The sequence below is a fragment of the Peromyscus maniculatus genome, chromosome 13 (genome assembly GCF_049852395.1).
Source record: "Peromyscus maniculatus bairdii isolate BWxNUB_F1_BW_parent chromosome 13, HU_Pman_BW_mat_3.1, whole genome shotgun sequence".
NCBI lineage: Eukaryota > Metazoa > Chordata > Mammalia > Rodentia > Cricetidae > Peromyscus > Peromyscus maniculatus.
Genome location: NC_134864.1, coordinates 32,297,533 through 32,314,421, shown reverse-complemented (window position 1 = coordinate 32,314,421; position 16,889 = coordinate 32,297,533). Strand labels below are relative to the sequence as shown.

The following is a 16,889-nucleotide window of genomic DNA, read 5'->3' as shown; positions in this document are numbered from 1 at the left end:
TACAGACAAGCATTTGCTATTTTGGTACCAGATCAAAGATCAAATGCCCTCAAAAGATGCTAACTTCAGGTGGTCTGTGGGCGTTAGGTATTCAATTTGTAACATCAGTTCCCATAAGACTAAAGAGCAAAGAAATAACCTGTTAGCTGTTTCCACCGATGATGTGACCACCAGAGGTCTTTTGGGGGGTTTGTTTGTTTGTTTGTTTTGTTTTTTGAGTCTTAAGTCTCTTTTTCTGACTGAGCAGGGACTCTTATCACTCCTTTCCAAGGTGATGAGAAAAGTCCAAGACCCATCTCAGATCCTAATTTGTTTACCCAAGTACAGTGAGCTGGCATTCATTTTCTCTTTTTTATTTCATGTCTATTAGCAGTTTGGTATTAATTAGTAAGCATTGTCTTCACTGATGTCTGTGTGCTGAAGCTAGCATTCATTCAGCAGAAAACTTGGTACTACCTTGTAGCAGGTACTCGGTGCTATGCACTGGTTACACCAGAAGTAAGTAAAATACATGGTCTGGAACCCATGGAGCTTATGATCCGGTGTGGGACAGTGCAGTGTAGCAGTGTCAGAATCACACCAGGGCTGAAGAGATGGCTCGGTGATTAAGAGCACTGGCTGCTCTGCCTGAGGACCCAGGTTTAATTCCCAGCTCACAACCATCAGTAATCCCAGTCTGAGGACCTGACTGCCTCAGTCATGTGCGCACACATAATGCACAACAGACATACACCCAGACAAATACTGGCTGGGACCTCTCCCTCCCCCCTCCCCAACATGGTCTCCTGGATTATATAAAGTGGGAGAAAGAGCTGAGCACCAGCTGGCGTTCATCTGCCTGCTCCTTGACTGTGGATGCAATGTGACCAGCCACCTCCCAAGCTCCTGCTGCCCTGACCTCTCCCGTAGTGGACGACCTTGAACTTTGTGCCAAATAACCCCTTTCTCCTGGTGTTGCTTTTGTCGGGATATTTTCATCACAGCGACGGGAAAAGAAACTAAGACAAGAAGGCAAAAAGAACCCAGATGTCATTAGATGGTTTGACAAAGTAAATGTCATGATGTGCCGGAGGCAAAGATAAGACACTTGGCGTGGGGGGGGGGGGGAGGCAGGTGGGGGGAGTGGTGTAGAGATAAGCATCAGGAGGAGAGGTCTTACTGAAGAGCAAAAGTGGACAAAGGCTGATGAATGAATGGATGGGAAGGAGTGCTTCCTGATCTTTTTAATTCTGTGGTAAACAGAATTAAACCTTCGTGTTTCAGAACTTCCTGGCTCGGGTGAGTGTTGACTTGGTTAGTTGTGATCATGTACACAGGAGACTAAAGAATATCCTGAAGCTAAGCCTTAAGTATTACTAGGTATGTGGGGGAGGGGTGGTTTAGGGAAAAGGTCTTCTTCATGCAGTTTGCGCTATCAAAAGCCTTCCAAGTTCTGGATGTACTCATTTATTTGGACTGTTATAATTGGTATTTCAGTTACCGTCAAGGTTTTTTTGGTTTTGTTTTCTTTAAGATTTATTTATTTTTACTTTATGAGTATTTTGCCTGCTATTTAAATAAATGCATGTGAGCCTAGTGCCCACAGAGGCCAGAATAGGGCACTGGATCCCCTGGAATTTGGATTAGAGACAGTTGTAAGCCACCATGTACATACTGGGATTTGAACCCAGGTCCTCCCCAAGAGCAGCAAGGACTCTTAAAGGCTGAGCCATCTGTTCAGTTCTCTTCAAAAATCACTTTCTAAGACTGAGTTATTTATTTGTGTGTGTGTGTGCACAGTTGCCCTGGAGTCTTAGGGGGTCCTGGATCCCTGGAGCTGGCGTTTCAGGCTGTTGTGAGATGCCAGTGTGGCTGCTGGGAAGCAGACTGCAGTTCTCTGCACGAGGAGCAAGTGCTTGCCCAAGGAGCCGTCTCCCCAGCCCACTTTCAAAATCAGAAGCCCAGTAAGATTGCGATAAAAATGGAAATCAATTGCAGGAGTAATAACATTCAGAAAATTGTAGGGTTTTAGTTTTCTCTGTTCCATAACATATTGATACAATAAATACATTTTGTTACCTTTTAAAGATCAGCATAAATAGAAACCAGCTTTTAAAAGACCTGATATTTTTTTTCAAGGTATTACCATAAATCATGAAAAGATACAAACATAAGAAAGCAGAGTAGAATGAACTGCCATGTACCTCTCAGCTAAATATAGCATTTTTTTCTGTCAACTTCAGGTTTGGGGGTAAAGTATTTTAAAAACACGACCTTCCTCCCTAAACATATAAATATGTATTTCTTAAGACTAAGATACTGCCGGGCATTGGTGGCGCACGCCTTTAATCCCAGCACTCGGGAGGCAGAGCCAGGCGGATCTCTGCGAGTTCGAGGCCAGCCAGGGCTACCAAGTGAGTTCCAGGAAAGGCACAGAGCTACACAGAGAAACCCTGTCTCGAAAAACCAAAAAAAAAAAAAAAAAAAAAAAAAAAGGAAAGGGGCTGGAGAGATGGTGCAGTGGTTAAGAGCACCAGCTGCTCTTCCAGAGGACCTGAGTTCAATTCCCAGCACCCACATGGTGGCTCACAGCTGTCTGTAATGCACTTGCAGGGGATCTGACACCCTCACACAGACAAATGTACACACAAGTAAATAAATAAAATATTAAAAAAAAAAAAGACTAAGATACCTACTTCTATTACCATCAAAGTATTAGCAGGTCTAAGAAGTTTTTTCAACACACAGGGAAAAAGCAAAAAAGCTTGGCTGACTTCTCCCCAGTACCAACCACTGATGACTTTTTTCCATAAAGCATGTATGTACAATATGCTTTATATATAAAAGGTTGATTTGTTTTTTAAACGATTTTGATTTTGTTTTTTGACACAGAGTTTCTCTATGTAGTTCTAACTGTCCTGGAACTTGCTCTATAGACCAGGCTGACCTCGAACTCAGAGATTTGCCTGACTCTGCCTCTGAGTGCTGTGATTAAAGGCATGTGCCACACTGGTCCAGTTTGATAGGTTGGTTGTTTTGTAAAGTTACTTCAGAGATGATTTCAAAAACAACTTTTGTACTAAAATGACACAGTGTTCCAGATGATGCTTCATCATTGAACTTATAAAAGCATATATTTTTTTAAATTCAAATTATTCAAAGTACTGATATTCTAGTTTATTACCCTTTAAGCTATACAATTTGACTCCTTCTTTTAGAGACACCACACAGACAGCCAAGGAAACCAATGAGTATCTGACTGAGCCCGAACAGGAGCTCAAGGATTCCAACAAGCAGGAGACAGAGAAACACTGAGAAGTGGAAAATCCTGTGTCTGTCTTCTTCAGAGTTAGAGTTGGGTACGCTCCAGTTATTGATGATGTCACTGATGCTGGAGTTTTTTAAATCAGTAGGAGAAACACAAGAGTCTTGGAAGAACCACTGCAGACTGAAGGATTCAGGATGGAAGTCACTAGGGGGAAAAAGAGAAGGGCTAAATGTGCCTGTTAACAAAATAAAAGCCCCAGTATAGTAAGACCCAGTGTACAGTTTTAAAGATTGTGTATAAAAACCAGAGCTAAGATCTGGTTTTCTGAGCACATAAGCATAGCCCTAATCTTAAAACCCTTACTCATCACACATCGTATCATTCTCCATAGAAAACCTGATCTTAAGGTGAACTACATAAGATGCACGCTCTCCTGTGTCGGGATGAAGATAAATATATCAACCATGGGTGTTTGAACCTGTCCCGTGCAGCCATTCTACTTCCCAAAGGTGGAAAGCAAACAAACATATGCACACAACTGAGTTTCACCTAGATCTGCTCTGAGGCCAGGTGATTTTTTTTTTTTAAAGATTTACTTATTTATTATGTATACAGTGTTCTGTCTGCACGTATGCCTGCAGGCCAGAAGAGGGCACCGGCTCTCATTACCGATAGTTGTGAGCCACCATATGGTTGCTGGGAATTGAACTCAGGACCTCTGGAAGAACAGCCAGTGCTCTTAACCGCTGAGCCATCTCTCCAGCCTGGTGAATGGTTTTTAGTCACAGCATTTCAAATACTTCTGATTAAAATGATATATGCCTCTTCTAACATAAAGCAAGCAGCTTTTAGTCCTAACGCATCTGTCTTAAGATGATTTTTGTTGGCTTTCTTTTATTTTTTTGTTTATCAGAATAAAATGGAGTACTCTTAGAGGGTGCACATTTCTAGATTCCCAACAACCGACTTTGGACCTGAGAAAATAACAGTATTTCAACACATAGCCTGTGAGACTACGGATTTGCCTGAGACTGCAGGATTCCCCTATTGTATTGGCCTCCTCAGCTAGACTGGGAGGGGCTATCTGAGTGCTGCTGTCCTCAAAGCTTGGACTTCGACCCCCTATATTGGTAGACTGTTGTCATCCCTTGAGGGTTAAATGTGTACAGTAGCTGTGGTTGGGAGTTCAAATTGTCCCTACTAGTAAAGAATTTCCTTTGGGAATTAACAATAACTTCTATACAAATTTTGACTTTTTAAAAAGTAGGTAATGGGTAAAAACAGTTGTTTGATAAAAGTATAAAAGTTACATCTGGTGGATTTCCCAAACTAAATGGCTAATTAAAGGTAGCTAATGAATTAGATTGGTCTTCTATTTCTGCAAATTATGCCTAAATTCAGCCATAGAATTGTCTCAATGGACCATGTATGCTGTGATGTTCTGTATGTCCTGTGGGAGCCCGTTCTCGGGTTCCTCGTGGCTTTACCCAGCAGGTCCACATAGAGGATGATTAGGACCACAGGCCTGAGTGCAGGTGTCTGAGATGGTCTGCACTTGTCAAATTGCTCTGATTGGTCAATAAATAAAACACTGACTGGCCAGTGGCTAGGCAGGAAGTATAGGCGGGACTAACAGAGAGGAGAAAAGAAAGAACAGGAAGGCAGAAGGAGACACTGCCAGCCGCCGCCATGACAAGCAGCATGTGAAGATGCCGGTAAGCCACGAGCCACATGGCAAGGTATAGATTTATGGAAATGGATTAATTTAAGCTATAAGAACAGTTAGCAAGAAGCCTGCCACGGCCATACAGTTTGTAAGCAGTATAAGTCTCTGTGTTTACTTGGTTGGGTCTGAGCGGCTGTGAGACTGGCGGGTGACAAAGATTTGTCCTGACTGTGGGCAAGGCAGGAAAACTCTAGCTACACATGTATACATAACTTCCAATGTAATATATTGCTACCTGACTTAAATATTTTTATTTCTGTCTATAAGTACATAGCATGAGCACAAGTACCTCCTAGCTGCTGTTTCTTGTCTTTTATTTTTTTTTTAAGTTTCAAAAGTAAGGGGCTAGGGTGGTGCCTCCATGAATAAAAAAGCACTCGCTGGGAAAGCCTGAGGGCCACAGTTCGAATTTCCAGCACCCGTATAAGAAACAAGAAGATAGGGTGGCCACCTGTAATCCCAGCTCTGGGGAGGGCTAACAAGGGAGTCCCTGAAGCAAGCTGGCTGTCTGAGTCATCAGGCTCCGGGTTATGTGAGAACCCTTGCCTTGGTAAATAAAGTGGAGAAAAATTAAGAACACCTATCATCAAGCTCTGGCCTCCTTATGCACTGGCACATCTGTCCACACACATGCCAACAAACATTGCAAATGCATGAACACCATACGCAAAATGAAACCATCTGTGATTTACAAATTTAGTGGTTAATTAGTGACTGGTGGGATGGCTCAGCTGTTTAGAGCACATACTGTCCTTCCAGAGGACCCAAGTTTAGTTATCAACACCCACTAGGGGCAGCTCGCAACTGCCCATGACTCTGATTCTACAGGAATCCATCACCTGTGGCTGCTGTAGATACTATATCCACAGTACAAAACACATAATAATAATAATAATAATAATAATAATAATAATAATAATAATAATATTAGGGCCTGGAGAGATGGTTCAACAATTAAGAGCTCTTGTTGCTCTTGCAGTGGACCTGGGTTTAGATCTCAGCATCCACATAGTGGCTCAAAAAAAAAAAAAAAAAAAAACAATTCATAACTCCAGTTCTAGGTACAGTGTTCTCTTCTGGCCTCTGTGGGTACTGTACAAATGTGAGACATTTGAATGTATCCAAAACACTCATACGCATAAAATTTAACTTTAAAAAAAATTAGTGCAGACATGTAGAAAGTAAATGTTCCCCTCACTCACCCATTACTATTCCCAAGGATTTAAATTAAGTATATATTCCCAGAACTTTTAAGAGACATCCACATGTAACCATGGATTTTTACAAGACAGTATAAGCCACCTGAGATCAACTGGACCATACCTAGTGCACTTGGGTTGTGGTAGCCCCTCCACTTCTTTGTGAGACGTTACCTATTTGTATTCATTTACCAAGTCCCTAAGAATGTTTGTCCCAGAAGTCAGAACAGAGAAAAGCCCAGCGCTGTGCATCATAACAAGCTGCAGCTATGTGAGACCACGGGACAAAATGCTACTCACCTCAAGTTTTTCAATGAAAATTCACAAGAGACGGTGCTGTTGGCTTGAGAGCTACAAATGAGAGGGCCTTGCGAGAGAGCCTGGAGTGATACCAGCATGCAATAGACCGCACCAATGATTGTGATTACACTTAAGAGCGATGAAAGAAACATCTGGAAAACAAAGCAGGGACATTTGCACGCGTGATTTGTATGTCTTGCATCTGTTTCAAGTTATACAGCAGTATCGTGTGGCACTTACAGTCTTATTACTTAGTTCCTGATTACTGTTCTCCACTCAGTCTGTGCTCCTAGATTTCCACCCCCCTTATTTGTAGATATATATAAGTGTATGGTATTTGTACATGTTTGTGTGTGCTTGTTCTGCCATGCGTGTGTTCACACGTGTGCGTAGGGGCGGGAGGGGGCAGTAAACCAGAGGTTGATGTCGGGTGCCTTCCCTCACCAGTTCATTCCCCACCTTATTTTTGAGACAGCATCTCTCACTGAACCTGGAGCTCAACCATTTGGCTAGGCTGGCCAGCCAGTGAGTTCCGGCACCTGCCTTTCTGCCCCTCTAACACTGGGGTTAGAGGCAGATTGCACTGTACCTAACCTTTATGGGAATCCTAGGGATCCAAACTCCAACCCTCATACTTATATGTAAGACATTTTACTGACTTAGCCATCTCCCTAGCCCCATATGGTCCTGAGTCTCCAGGCTGCAGTTTGATTATATGTGGGTTTATGAAAGGGGCAGAGACCAAAGTCTGCTGTTGAATTACAGTTGCCAAAAGACTATCACACTTGTCAATGTCTCCAAAAAATCTCAACTTTCATATTCCTGGGCTTTTGTTTTCCTTCTGGCCACTGAAACCTGGTTCTTTCTTCCTGTTGTATATAGTTCTTCTAACTACATTGAACCTCCACTAGACCTTAACCACCTAACGCTTGGTGTCTGGGCTCTTGGCTCCCAATTCTTCCATCCCTATTTGGCCTAAGTGGCCATGGCCAGCATCCTGAAGTAATCAATCAGCAGGGTGGGGAGCACGACTGCTCAGCTCTGAGCACTGAAGTGGGCATTTTGCTATTGGGGCCCTTCCAAGGCAGGATGAGATGAGTCAGCATCGCCGGTCTCCAGCCATCATCTGCTAGTATCACTCCATTCTCCCAGTCCAATATGACAACTAAAAACCATCTCAACAATGCCACATGCCCCAGTGCCCCTTTGGGGTAGGGGTGGAGGGTCTAAATCTACCCACAGTCGAAAATACCATGGAGAGAAAGTTTGTGCCTTTCATGAATCTGAGTCACACAAACAGATAAAATGTGGAATTTGTCATTTAAAAAAAAAAAAAAGAAGAAAGTTAATGTTGAATGTGTTTCTTTCCAAAAATTAATTGTGTTTCACAAAGTTGTTAGTGATTATGATTATTTCAAAGTCAAAAGTGGAGCAAGAGAACACTTTCCTTCCCTTATGGAAAACTATTAGCTCCTGAACATTGTGTATTGTGTCCTTCAGACCCTTGATGAATAGGCAGGTATGTTGAAACCTCCCTAGATCTATGTGTGTTCTCATCTGAATGGGAACCATTGATTTAAAACCTTTATGCTGAGCTCAGCCCCATTATTGATTGTGGTGCTTCTCATTGGTCTACCCCTGCCTTAGAGAATTACACCTCACCTCCCCATATTCCCCCCTCCCCCTGCCTGCATTCATGGTGTAAATAGTGTAAGAACTGAAATTGGGAGTCCAGTGGGCTTGATTAGAAAATACTTATTGTGCTACCCTGGTGAATTATTTCCGTTTCTTTTGTTTTGTTTTGTTTTGTTTCTGACTACTAGTGTTGTTTTGATCAACAACAAGATCTACCAGACATCATGGTCTTTAATTCCATCACTCAGGAGACAGGCAGGTGGATTTCTGCAAGTTCAAAGCCAGCCCAGTCTACATAGTGAGTTCCAGGACAGCCAGGGCTCTAGAGAGAGAGCCCGTCTTAACAAAACAAACAACTCCCCATCAAATTAATTAATTATTAATTAAAATAAACTATGATGTGACCGTTGCCCACATTAGAGTTTTGAGGAATTAAGTATGGTAGGTATTAAATGTTTGAAAAATAATTGATGTCTCCTTTAAGAACTTTAAGAATTAAAGTTGGAACTAAGTGCAATTAACCTAGCAAAGTAATCTTTCTATAGGTACTAAAAAACTGAGGGCACATTTGCCCTAAGCATTTTATATACTACTCAAAACACATATTTTAGTATTATGAAGCTGATTACAGTTCTGGGTGTGACATAAATCCTCATTTGAAAAGCTTCTGATTCTTTAGGTGAACTGAAGTTTGAGGAAAGGGCCAGAGGCTGGTTCCAAAGCTAGATGTTTGTTGTTTGTTTGTTTGTTTGTTTGGGGGGGGGTTCTCGTGTAACAGCTCTGGCTGTCCTGGAACTAGCTCTGTAGACCCAGCTGGCCTCGAACTCACAGAGATCCGCCTGCCTCTGCCTCCCGAGTGCTGGGATTAAAGGCGTGCGCCACCACTGCCTGGCTCAGAGCTAAATTTCTAGGAGAAAAGAAAAACTGTCTTCTCACTCTTTACCTGACTGTTTAACAAACCCCGACAGCATTTGTCCAAGCCTGATTTGTCCAGCCCAGCAGGTGCTGATGGCCCAGATGCCCTTGGCTGTTCATGTGCTTCCGCTCCCAAGCCCCCTGCTCCTTACTCACCCCTGTCCTGTTATTGCAGCACGCTCTTTTTCGCGATGCCAAGGACATCGTTGTTGCTGGGATGGCCTGGAAAGAACGTCACAAGAATGATGAGTACTCTTTCCTCTCACCAGATGCAAACCCAGTCATCACCACCTTCCATTTACTACCCCTTGGGGAAACTCGGGGTTCAGGAGAGGGAATCGGGCAGTGTCCATGTGTTGTGAACCTTAGCATCAGTTTCAACTGTAAGGATTGAAAGGGTGAGAATTGAGATAGCAGTTAGGAAGCTTCCCGTCTCCTGTTTTCTCGGAGTCAGCTATAGCCAGCCGCCTGGATTTTAAGCAGAAGAGGACAGCTTATGAAGGCATGAGTTTCAGAAGGAATCTTAAAGAACTGGGTCTATCACCCAAATTTTACCTTTTCAATCCTCTCTTTCCCATTCCACCTTTCTTCCTCTCCCCTCTCTTTTCTCCCCTCCCTCTTCCTTCTCAAATTACTATAACCTGCAGCCACATCGAATTTAAGTTAAGCAAGTCAAACCTGGGAAGAAGAAAATTGACATCTTTGTTTGCCTGGCATTTGGCAGGGGCTAATTAACCATCACTCCCACGTGCCTTGCCTTCTACACCCCTGGCCACCAGCATCTTGCCAGTCTCCCCCAGCCTATATGTAAGAATGACTTTTGGTCCCACATGCTCCTTCCTGCTCCTGTATCCCTAATATGTACTGATTTTACTTTACACTGGTATTTAGAAGTCTTTGGGTTTTTACTTTGTTTGTTTGGGACAAAAGCTTGCTGTGTAGCCTTGGCTGGCCTGGAACTTGCTGTATAGACCAGGCTGGCTTCAAACTCCCTCCCGAGTGCTAGGAATAAAGACAGGCAGAAGTCTGGTATATATTGCATTCTGTATTGCTGAGGAGAGCTATAAATGGTATTATATTCTTAAGAGTTAGTTTTCTATTTTTAAAAAGAATTAGATGTTAGCTAATTACACTCCTAGTTAAGAGTTTTGTACAGTCGGAGGACAGATGTCAGTTGCTTCCTTTCCCTTGTGAATTTTTAGCCGTGATGGGTTTTAGCTGTTTTAGCCACACGTGCTCCCCCCCCCCCAATCCTGCACCCTTGCTCACGGCATGCTCCCTCTAATGGTTCCTTCCCCTGTTTTTTTCCAAAGCCACATCTACCTTTGTGTTTTCTAGAACAGACTTATGCCTCTCACAAGGCAGCTTTCTCAACCCGTGTCACCCCATCCTATCACATGCCGACTCCATGTCACTGTGTGTTTCTGCCAAGCTTTGCTTATCCGTTGAATACGGATACCTTCCCAACTCAGAAGCTGCACGTACGTGTGGCTGCCCAGCCATCCTGTACATCGCTGAAAGCCCAGAGGAAAAGGGAAAAGAAATCTTGGTCAGCATTTATATACTAAGTTTTTTTCAGTTGTTTCAGAAGACACTGCTTCTGATCTTGCATAACACATCACGTAGAACAGGAACTGGTGAATTTGCACTTCTTGCCCCTGTCACTTCATTTTATAAATAAAGTTTTATTGGAACCCTACTTATTTGCATATTATCTATGGAGTTTCGTAAAAAAAAATGGTAGGGTTGCAAAGTTGGTAATTCCTAAGCATATTTGAATGCATGAGGTTTTATGAAATTCAGTCTTGCTTCTTCTTGTTTTTATAAATAATTACTATTCATTTTCTTGGCCGGAACCCATGCTTTCCATCAGTTTTAGAAAGTGTACAGTTTCATAAAGGAAGTACTATCATAAAAGTAACTATCATAAAAGTAACTATCATAAAAGTTGTGATAGAAGTCAAGTTTTGGGGACCCTCTAGACCCTTGAACATGAGAGCAACATGCAAAGCCATACTCAGCGTGAACACAGAAACCCTGTTTTGTAAAACTTTTCCGTGCAATCTAATCTGTTTGATTTGCTGCCATTTGCTTCCCACTAAGATTTTGAATAACTCCCTTTGACAAATTACCCCTATGTAATGAGTAAAATCAATAAAAAGAATGATTGAGACTCGGCTTATAGTTAACTTTATATAAAGTAAAAGAGTTTTTCTTTTCATGTTTTTCAAGGAACATTTTAAAATGTTTTTTGATGCTTGACCAAGTAACATTTATATTGACGTCCCCTCCCTTAGTAGATAATGTTCAAGTAATTACGTGATGTTTTACTTGGCTACAGTTTCAAAAGATAAAAGGGTTCACCTCTGATTTGGGTTGGTCCTAAAACCATAAATGATCTCATAAAGTAATCAGTAATGAGCCCAAGGGTTTATATTATATGCAGTTTCCTGTAAACCCCCCCCCCATTTCTAAAGTGATCCCAATTTGAAATGTAGCGACATCCAAAGGAGTTAAGGACTCTGACCATATGCTCAGTACCCTTAATGACTCTTTCTTTACAAACTGTCCTGCAGAAGTTAGAATTTTCACAGATGTCATGAAGGACTAATTCCCCCTAAAAAAGAGATGCTTTCTCCTTTTTTGCACAGCCAAGGATCATGAAAATATGCTTGCTTTCAGAGCACTGCCATCATCTACCTGTTTGCTTGTGGGCTAACCTCCAGTCTGAGGGTCTCCCTATGAAGAGCGTCAGACTTTTCCATGCGTTTGATGCTTTAGTGATCTCTGGTTAATATTTATTGGGGGAAGCAAGGTAGACTTAGCTGTAGTACAAGGAGTCCAGATTCGCTGAAGTGTTTCACAGGTGTGTAGACCTTTCTATGATTCAGCTTCCTGCTCTTTTTACTTTATGGTTCTTTATCTTTGACCTCTGTGGGCTGGAGACAGGGGTTAAGGACTCTGGTATTCGACTAGCGTTGGTGTTAGATAAATCTAGAATTGGGCTTCACACCCATTGTGTGACCTTGCTAACATTCTCAGCCTTCTGTTTTCTGGTCTGTAAAGTACAAGTGGCAATTGCAGCCCAGATGATTGTTGAGCTGAAACTAGACAGCATGGTATTGGGCCCAAGAGTTGACACCCAGCAGGATGTCAACAAATGAAAGCTTTCTGTCTTCCTGTCCTTCTTGGTCTGTCTAGTTTCTCCCCTGGCTTCTTGCTTTCTCTAAAATGAGAGCATATTAAAGATACCAGGGCTCTTTAATACTTGTAGCACATCTTTAAAATATTCTCTCCTGTGTTTTGAGCAATGCCAATTCATATCTAGAGATAGCTAAGTTTCTCTAAACGCCATCTGGGACACTCTGGGAGCTTTGCAGCCAGGGCTCAGATGCTCTTGGCCAGCTTCTGACTCTGCTTACACCAGGTACAGAGAAGGCCGGCCCTGCTGAGGGAACATTCTAGAAGACTGGATGAGGGCCTGATGCTTGGCTGTTGCTTCACACTGCTCAGCCTGGAAGCTGGCACGGCAGTTTGAAGAGGAAGCCCAGATTTTACGAAAAGCTTTTCCTGTGGCTGTGTCTACCTGAAACAGATGGCTGGATTACTCCTGTTGGCAAAGGAAAAAAAGTCATCAGCCTGTGGAGAAGGCTTTTTGAATGGCTTTGCCATGCCAGATAGGTTCAAAGGGAACAGATTTATATGTAAAGTTTAATATACTGTGGCCTAAGAGGTTTTGTTGCTTAGGGGTTTTGTTTTGTTTTGGTTGGTTGGCTGTTTGGGATTTTTTGTTTGTTTGTTTGTTTGGTGGGTTGGTTGGTTGGTTGGTTGGTTGGTTGGGTTTTTTGAGACCCAGTATCATATAGACCAGGTGACTTGAAACTTGCAATCCTCTGACCTCAGTCCCAGCTCTAAGAATGTTTTTATGTTGGGGCTGGAGAGATGGCTCACAGGTTAAGATCACTGACTGCTCTTCCAGGGGTCCTGAGTTCAATTCCCACCAACCACATGGTAGTTGACAACCATTTGTAATGAGATCTGGTGCCCTCTTCTGGCATGCAGGCATACATGCAGGCAGTACACTGTATACATAATAAATGAATGAATAAATAATCTTAAAAAAAAAGAATGTTTTTATGTAAGCTTAAGGAGAAACCTAGTGGCAGTAAACTGATCCTCACTAGGAATTAGTGACCCATAGCTGGGAGAGACGGCTCAGGGATTAAGAGCACTCATTGCTCTTACCAAGGGCCCAAGCTTGGTTCCCAGCACCCACATCAGGAGGCTCACAACTGCATGTAAAACACATATATAAATATGCTGATTCAAAGCTGGGCATGTCTGTGCACTCCTGTAAGCACAACAAGGTCCTGGGGGTGGGTAGCGAAGGAGAGAGAAAAAGAGTGAAATGAGGAAGGGGTAAGACTTCCTCCAATAACTAGTGATCCAAGTGGAGAACTCCTCTTTTACGTTCTGAGTTTCTTTAAAAGTTATTTCCATGTTTCATTATCTGCAAAACCCTAGTAATGTCAACATTTACAGTTTTCTCTCTCTCTCTCTCTCTCTCTCTCTCTCTCTCTCTCTCTCTCTCTCTCTCTCTCATTTCTCTGGCACTAACTAGATCACTGATGCACCTGTACAAGTGACAGGACAAACGAACAAGCTCCTAGGTGCTGAACTGTCAGTTTCAGCATCCCTAATCCCATTATACAGACACCAAAACAGAGTCCTGGGACAAGTGACTTGGTTGTGGTAATATACCAGAGACAGGCCCGTCGCCTCTCATATTCTTCCAGATCTGAAAATTGGACTCTACCAGTGGGTTCTACCCAGAATGGCTGCATCAGAATTCTGAGGGGGAAATGGAAACCTGACTCCTCACTGCTCTGCTGGCTCATTGTGAAGAACACTCACGGATTTGGTGTTGTACCACTCTGCATCAGATCCCAACAGAGAAGGTCCATTCACCATCATCAAACTATAAAACCCTAAGGCACTCTGGGATCTGTGTAAAAGCCAAAGCAAAAAGTCTGTGAGGTCAGAGTGTCTCAGTTGCCTTTCTATTGCTGTGATAAAACACCATGACTGTGGCCAAGCAGCTTATAAAAGAGGCCCAGGATTTGGATGTGTATGCCTTAGGCCAGCTCCCCTGAGAAGCAGGCTAAGCCTCACTCAAGATTTTCCACGTGCAGAAGCGTTTCTCATTCCCATTGAGCAGCTTCCCACTACTGTGGCATTCCCCAGAAACGCCTAGAAATCAGAATGGGACAAAGGAAAAGATGAGGCCATGGATTTTAAAATGCCCCCCAGATCTGGGGGAGTAGCTTAGTGGCTTAGAATGTGTAGAGTCCTGAGTTCCATCCCCAGGACCACATAAGAAAAAATCCTTAGTATGAAATAAGAAAATTCATAAATGTCATCCTACCTGTGAAGAAATGTGGTAGGTAATGACCTAACCACCTTCCATCAACTTCTTTTTTATTTTGCCTTAAGGTCTCTAGGATGGACCACAGTTTTCTTTATGTAAATTATCATTCTTCACAATATAACAGCATAAATCAACGGTAACCCTACATTCCTACCCATATCCTATGAAGACATAGTTGGCTGCAAGGTTGAAAGTCACACTTAAAGACACGAGTAAAAAGCAGTACACCCGTCTCCAAGTCAAGCCAAGCCAAACAGGTATTACTCACCAGCGCACCGGCTCCTATAATTCCTGGTAACCACCACTCATAGCAAGAGATGGGGTTTTGAGAAGCTGAATCTCCCTCCACTAGGCTGATACCCAGAGGTATACAATTGATAACTACTCCCAGAATAATCAGAATCAGCAGGCTGAAGCCATTGCAGGACGTCCACCCCTCACAGCACGTCATGGTTGTCCTGGTTCAGTTAGAAACGTCCTCCAAGTGTTTGGGCTTGTGGAGCTGGCTGGCCTTTTATCCCAGTGTTCTGGTTAAAGTTTAGCACTTATGAAAAATTGCTTTCGGAAAGCAGTTCAGAGTCCAGTAGGCTAGGACGTTATGAGGATTATGACGGGAACCAATAATCATTTTATATTATGATAGGATGAAGGAAAACACACAGAAAAAAAATCCATGGTTGCTGTGTGGTGAATTTACACACGAATATAGGTGAGTAAACCTGACAAAAATGGACTTGGGTGTCATAACTCCTCTAAAATATGTCTTTACTGAAATGCCTTATAAGATGTAGAAAGACACGTATATCCAATTAGAATAAACTACTTTTCATAACTCAATATTATTGTTATATGTGAAGTATTCTTATTTTTGGAGTTATTCAGTAAGAATATGAACATGTATAAGATTAGGAAAATATTTCTCCTCTACAAATATCTCTGATTATTCTAAACATTAGCACTCCATTCCAGGCTGTTTGCCCACATACAGCATCTTGGATGATGAATTATTCCAGTCTTATAAGGTAGATAGTTGGTACACAGCCCACCTATGACCTCAGGAAAGTTTGGCTAATGTCATTAGAAGAAAAGTGATCAAATATGGAAACCATGGCAGAAGCAGTGGGCGAGAGAATGGAGCCGCGATGATGGTGTCTGGCTTTATTCAAATCTTGAACCACACATCGCGGTTGCTCTTTCTAGATTGTGGCTCCATGCTCTCTCCTACTCACTTCTGAGTCCCTCATGGAAAGACAATCAATTGGGAGAAGCTTCAGATGCTTTCCTAGTGGTCACCATAGCCCACAGGAGGCTGCGCTGATGGCGGGTCCACAAGGGGCCCACATGAGCAGCAGCAACATCTGGATCCAGGCTCCCGCATGTCCTGAGGCCACGTTTTAAAATGCAGCAATGGCTTCTGCTCTCACGGTTGCCTAAACTGGCCTGTTCCATTTCTGTCCCCTCGCTGGAAGGTGAGTCATTAGGCAACACCCGAGTGTGAGTGGGCAGTAAAATTCTAATGAGTACATCCAGGAGAAACGTAAGCCCGCTTTATCTGTAATACCTTCCTCCTTCTCGTCCCAGATTTCACAGCTACTATTGGAGATGATGATGGACTATAGTGGTAGAGTCCACTCGATTTGGGGAAGGGGGCACGTATTGTGTGCTCGGAGAGGAGGTGGTTTAAGTGACCTTTCAGTGGCTTTCTGCGTCTTGTTTTCTACTTACTGTTTGGGTGGGAGCTCCACCTCAACACCTGGCACCCTGGCATCCCTGTACCCAAAGAGTCTGGAATGTTTGGAAGGAGTCTAATGGAAGATCCACCTCAACTCCCCTCTCCCCTCTTTCTCTAAACCTGCTCCTTCAAAGCCCGCCAAAGACGCTCAAGACCACTCTCACAGAGTATATAAGCAGCATCCCCGAAATCAGACACGTGGTTCTTCCGGTCTCACATCCCTGTCTCCTCTCTGTAGGCCTGGAATCGCCTGGGAGCACTTTACTCATTAAATCTGGGCTTTCCAATTCTGTCTGATTCCGTTTGCTGCGTCGACAGAGAGGCCTTCAGGAGGCCTAAAACCTATCATTTACAAAGAATGACTACAGACCTGTCCTATAGTCCCATAAATAAATTACACTTTCCTCCTCTTTTTAGTTAGTTTCTATTTTTCTGCAACCAAGAGAGCTAAAACCAAAAGCTACTAAAGCCAATTATTGAAAAGCACATGGCACGACAAAATCAGCAGGAGTCCAGATGTTCAGAAAAAAAGAAGTTTATTCAAATGAGCTGTAAAAGGAGCTAAAATTTGACTGGAGAGTGATGAGAAAAGCATTCTTGTAACCATGTCAGCCACTCCAAAAAAAATCAAAATTCTGGCTGTGTCAAGTGAGAAGAGATGCCATTGAGAAATTCTGTCTGCAAAATTGCTAAAAGGCCAGAGGAAA

General features: G+C 42.8%; 1 protein-coding gene across 1 annotated transcript; it reads right to left on the bottom strand.

Annotated features, from left to right (window-relative positions):
- Positions 1-3,060: 3,060 nt before the first annotated feature.
- On the bottom strand, positions 3,061-14,925 carry Tm4sf20 (transmembrane 4 L six family member 20). The gene is made up of 4 exons (XM_006990351.4): positions 14,719-14,925; positions 9,179-9,244; positions 6,473-6,624; positions 3,061-3,451 (listed from the first exon to the last, which is right to left on the bottom strand). Exons 1-4 carry the CDS (start codon positions 14,899-14,901, stop codon positions 3,172-3,174), a joined length of 681 nt encoding a protein of 226 aa, XP_006990413.1. The 5' UTR covers positions 14,902-14,925; the 3' UTR covers positions 3,061-3,171.
- Positions 14,926-16,889: the final 1,964 nt, after the last annotated feature.

Excerpts from the sequence above, each read along its gene's own strand:
- Tm4sf20 (XM_006990351.4), bottom strand. The coding sequence starts at position 14,901 with ATGACGTGCTGTGAGGGGTGGACGTCCTGCAATGGCTTCAGCCTGCTG. Across the intron at positions 6,625-9,178 it reads GCTGCAATAACAGGACAGGG|ATGTTTCTTTCATCGCTCTT; the intron begins GTGAGTAAGGAG and ends TTTGTTTTCCAG. Across the intron at positions 3,452-6,472 it reads TTTTCATTGAAAAACTTGAG|TGACTTCCATCCTGAATCCT; the intron begins GTGAGTAGCATT and ends TTTTCCCCCTAG.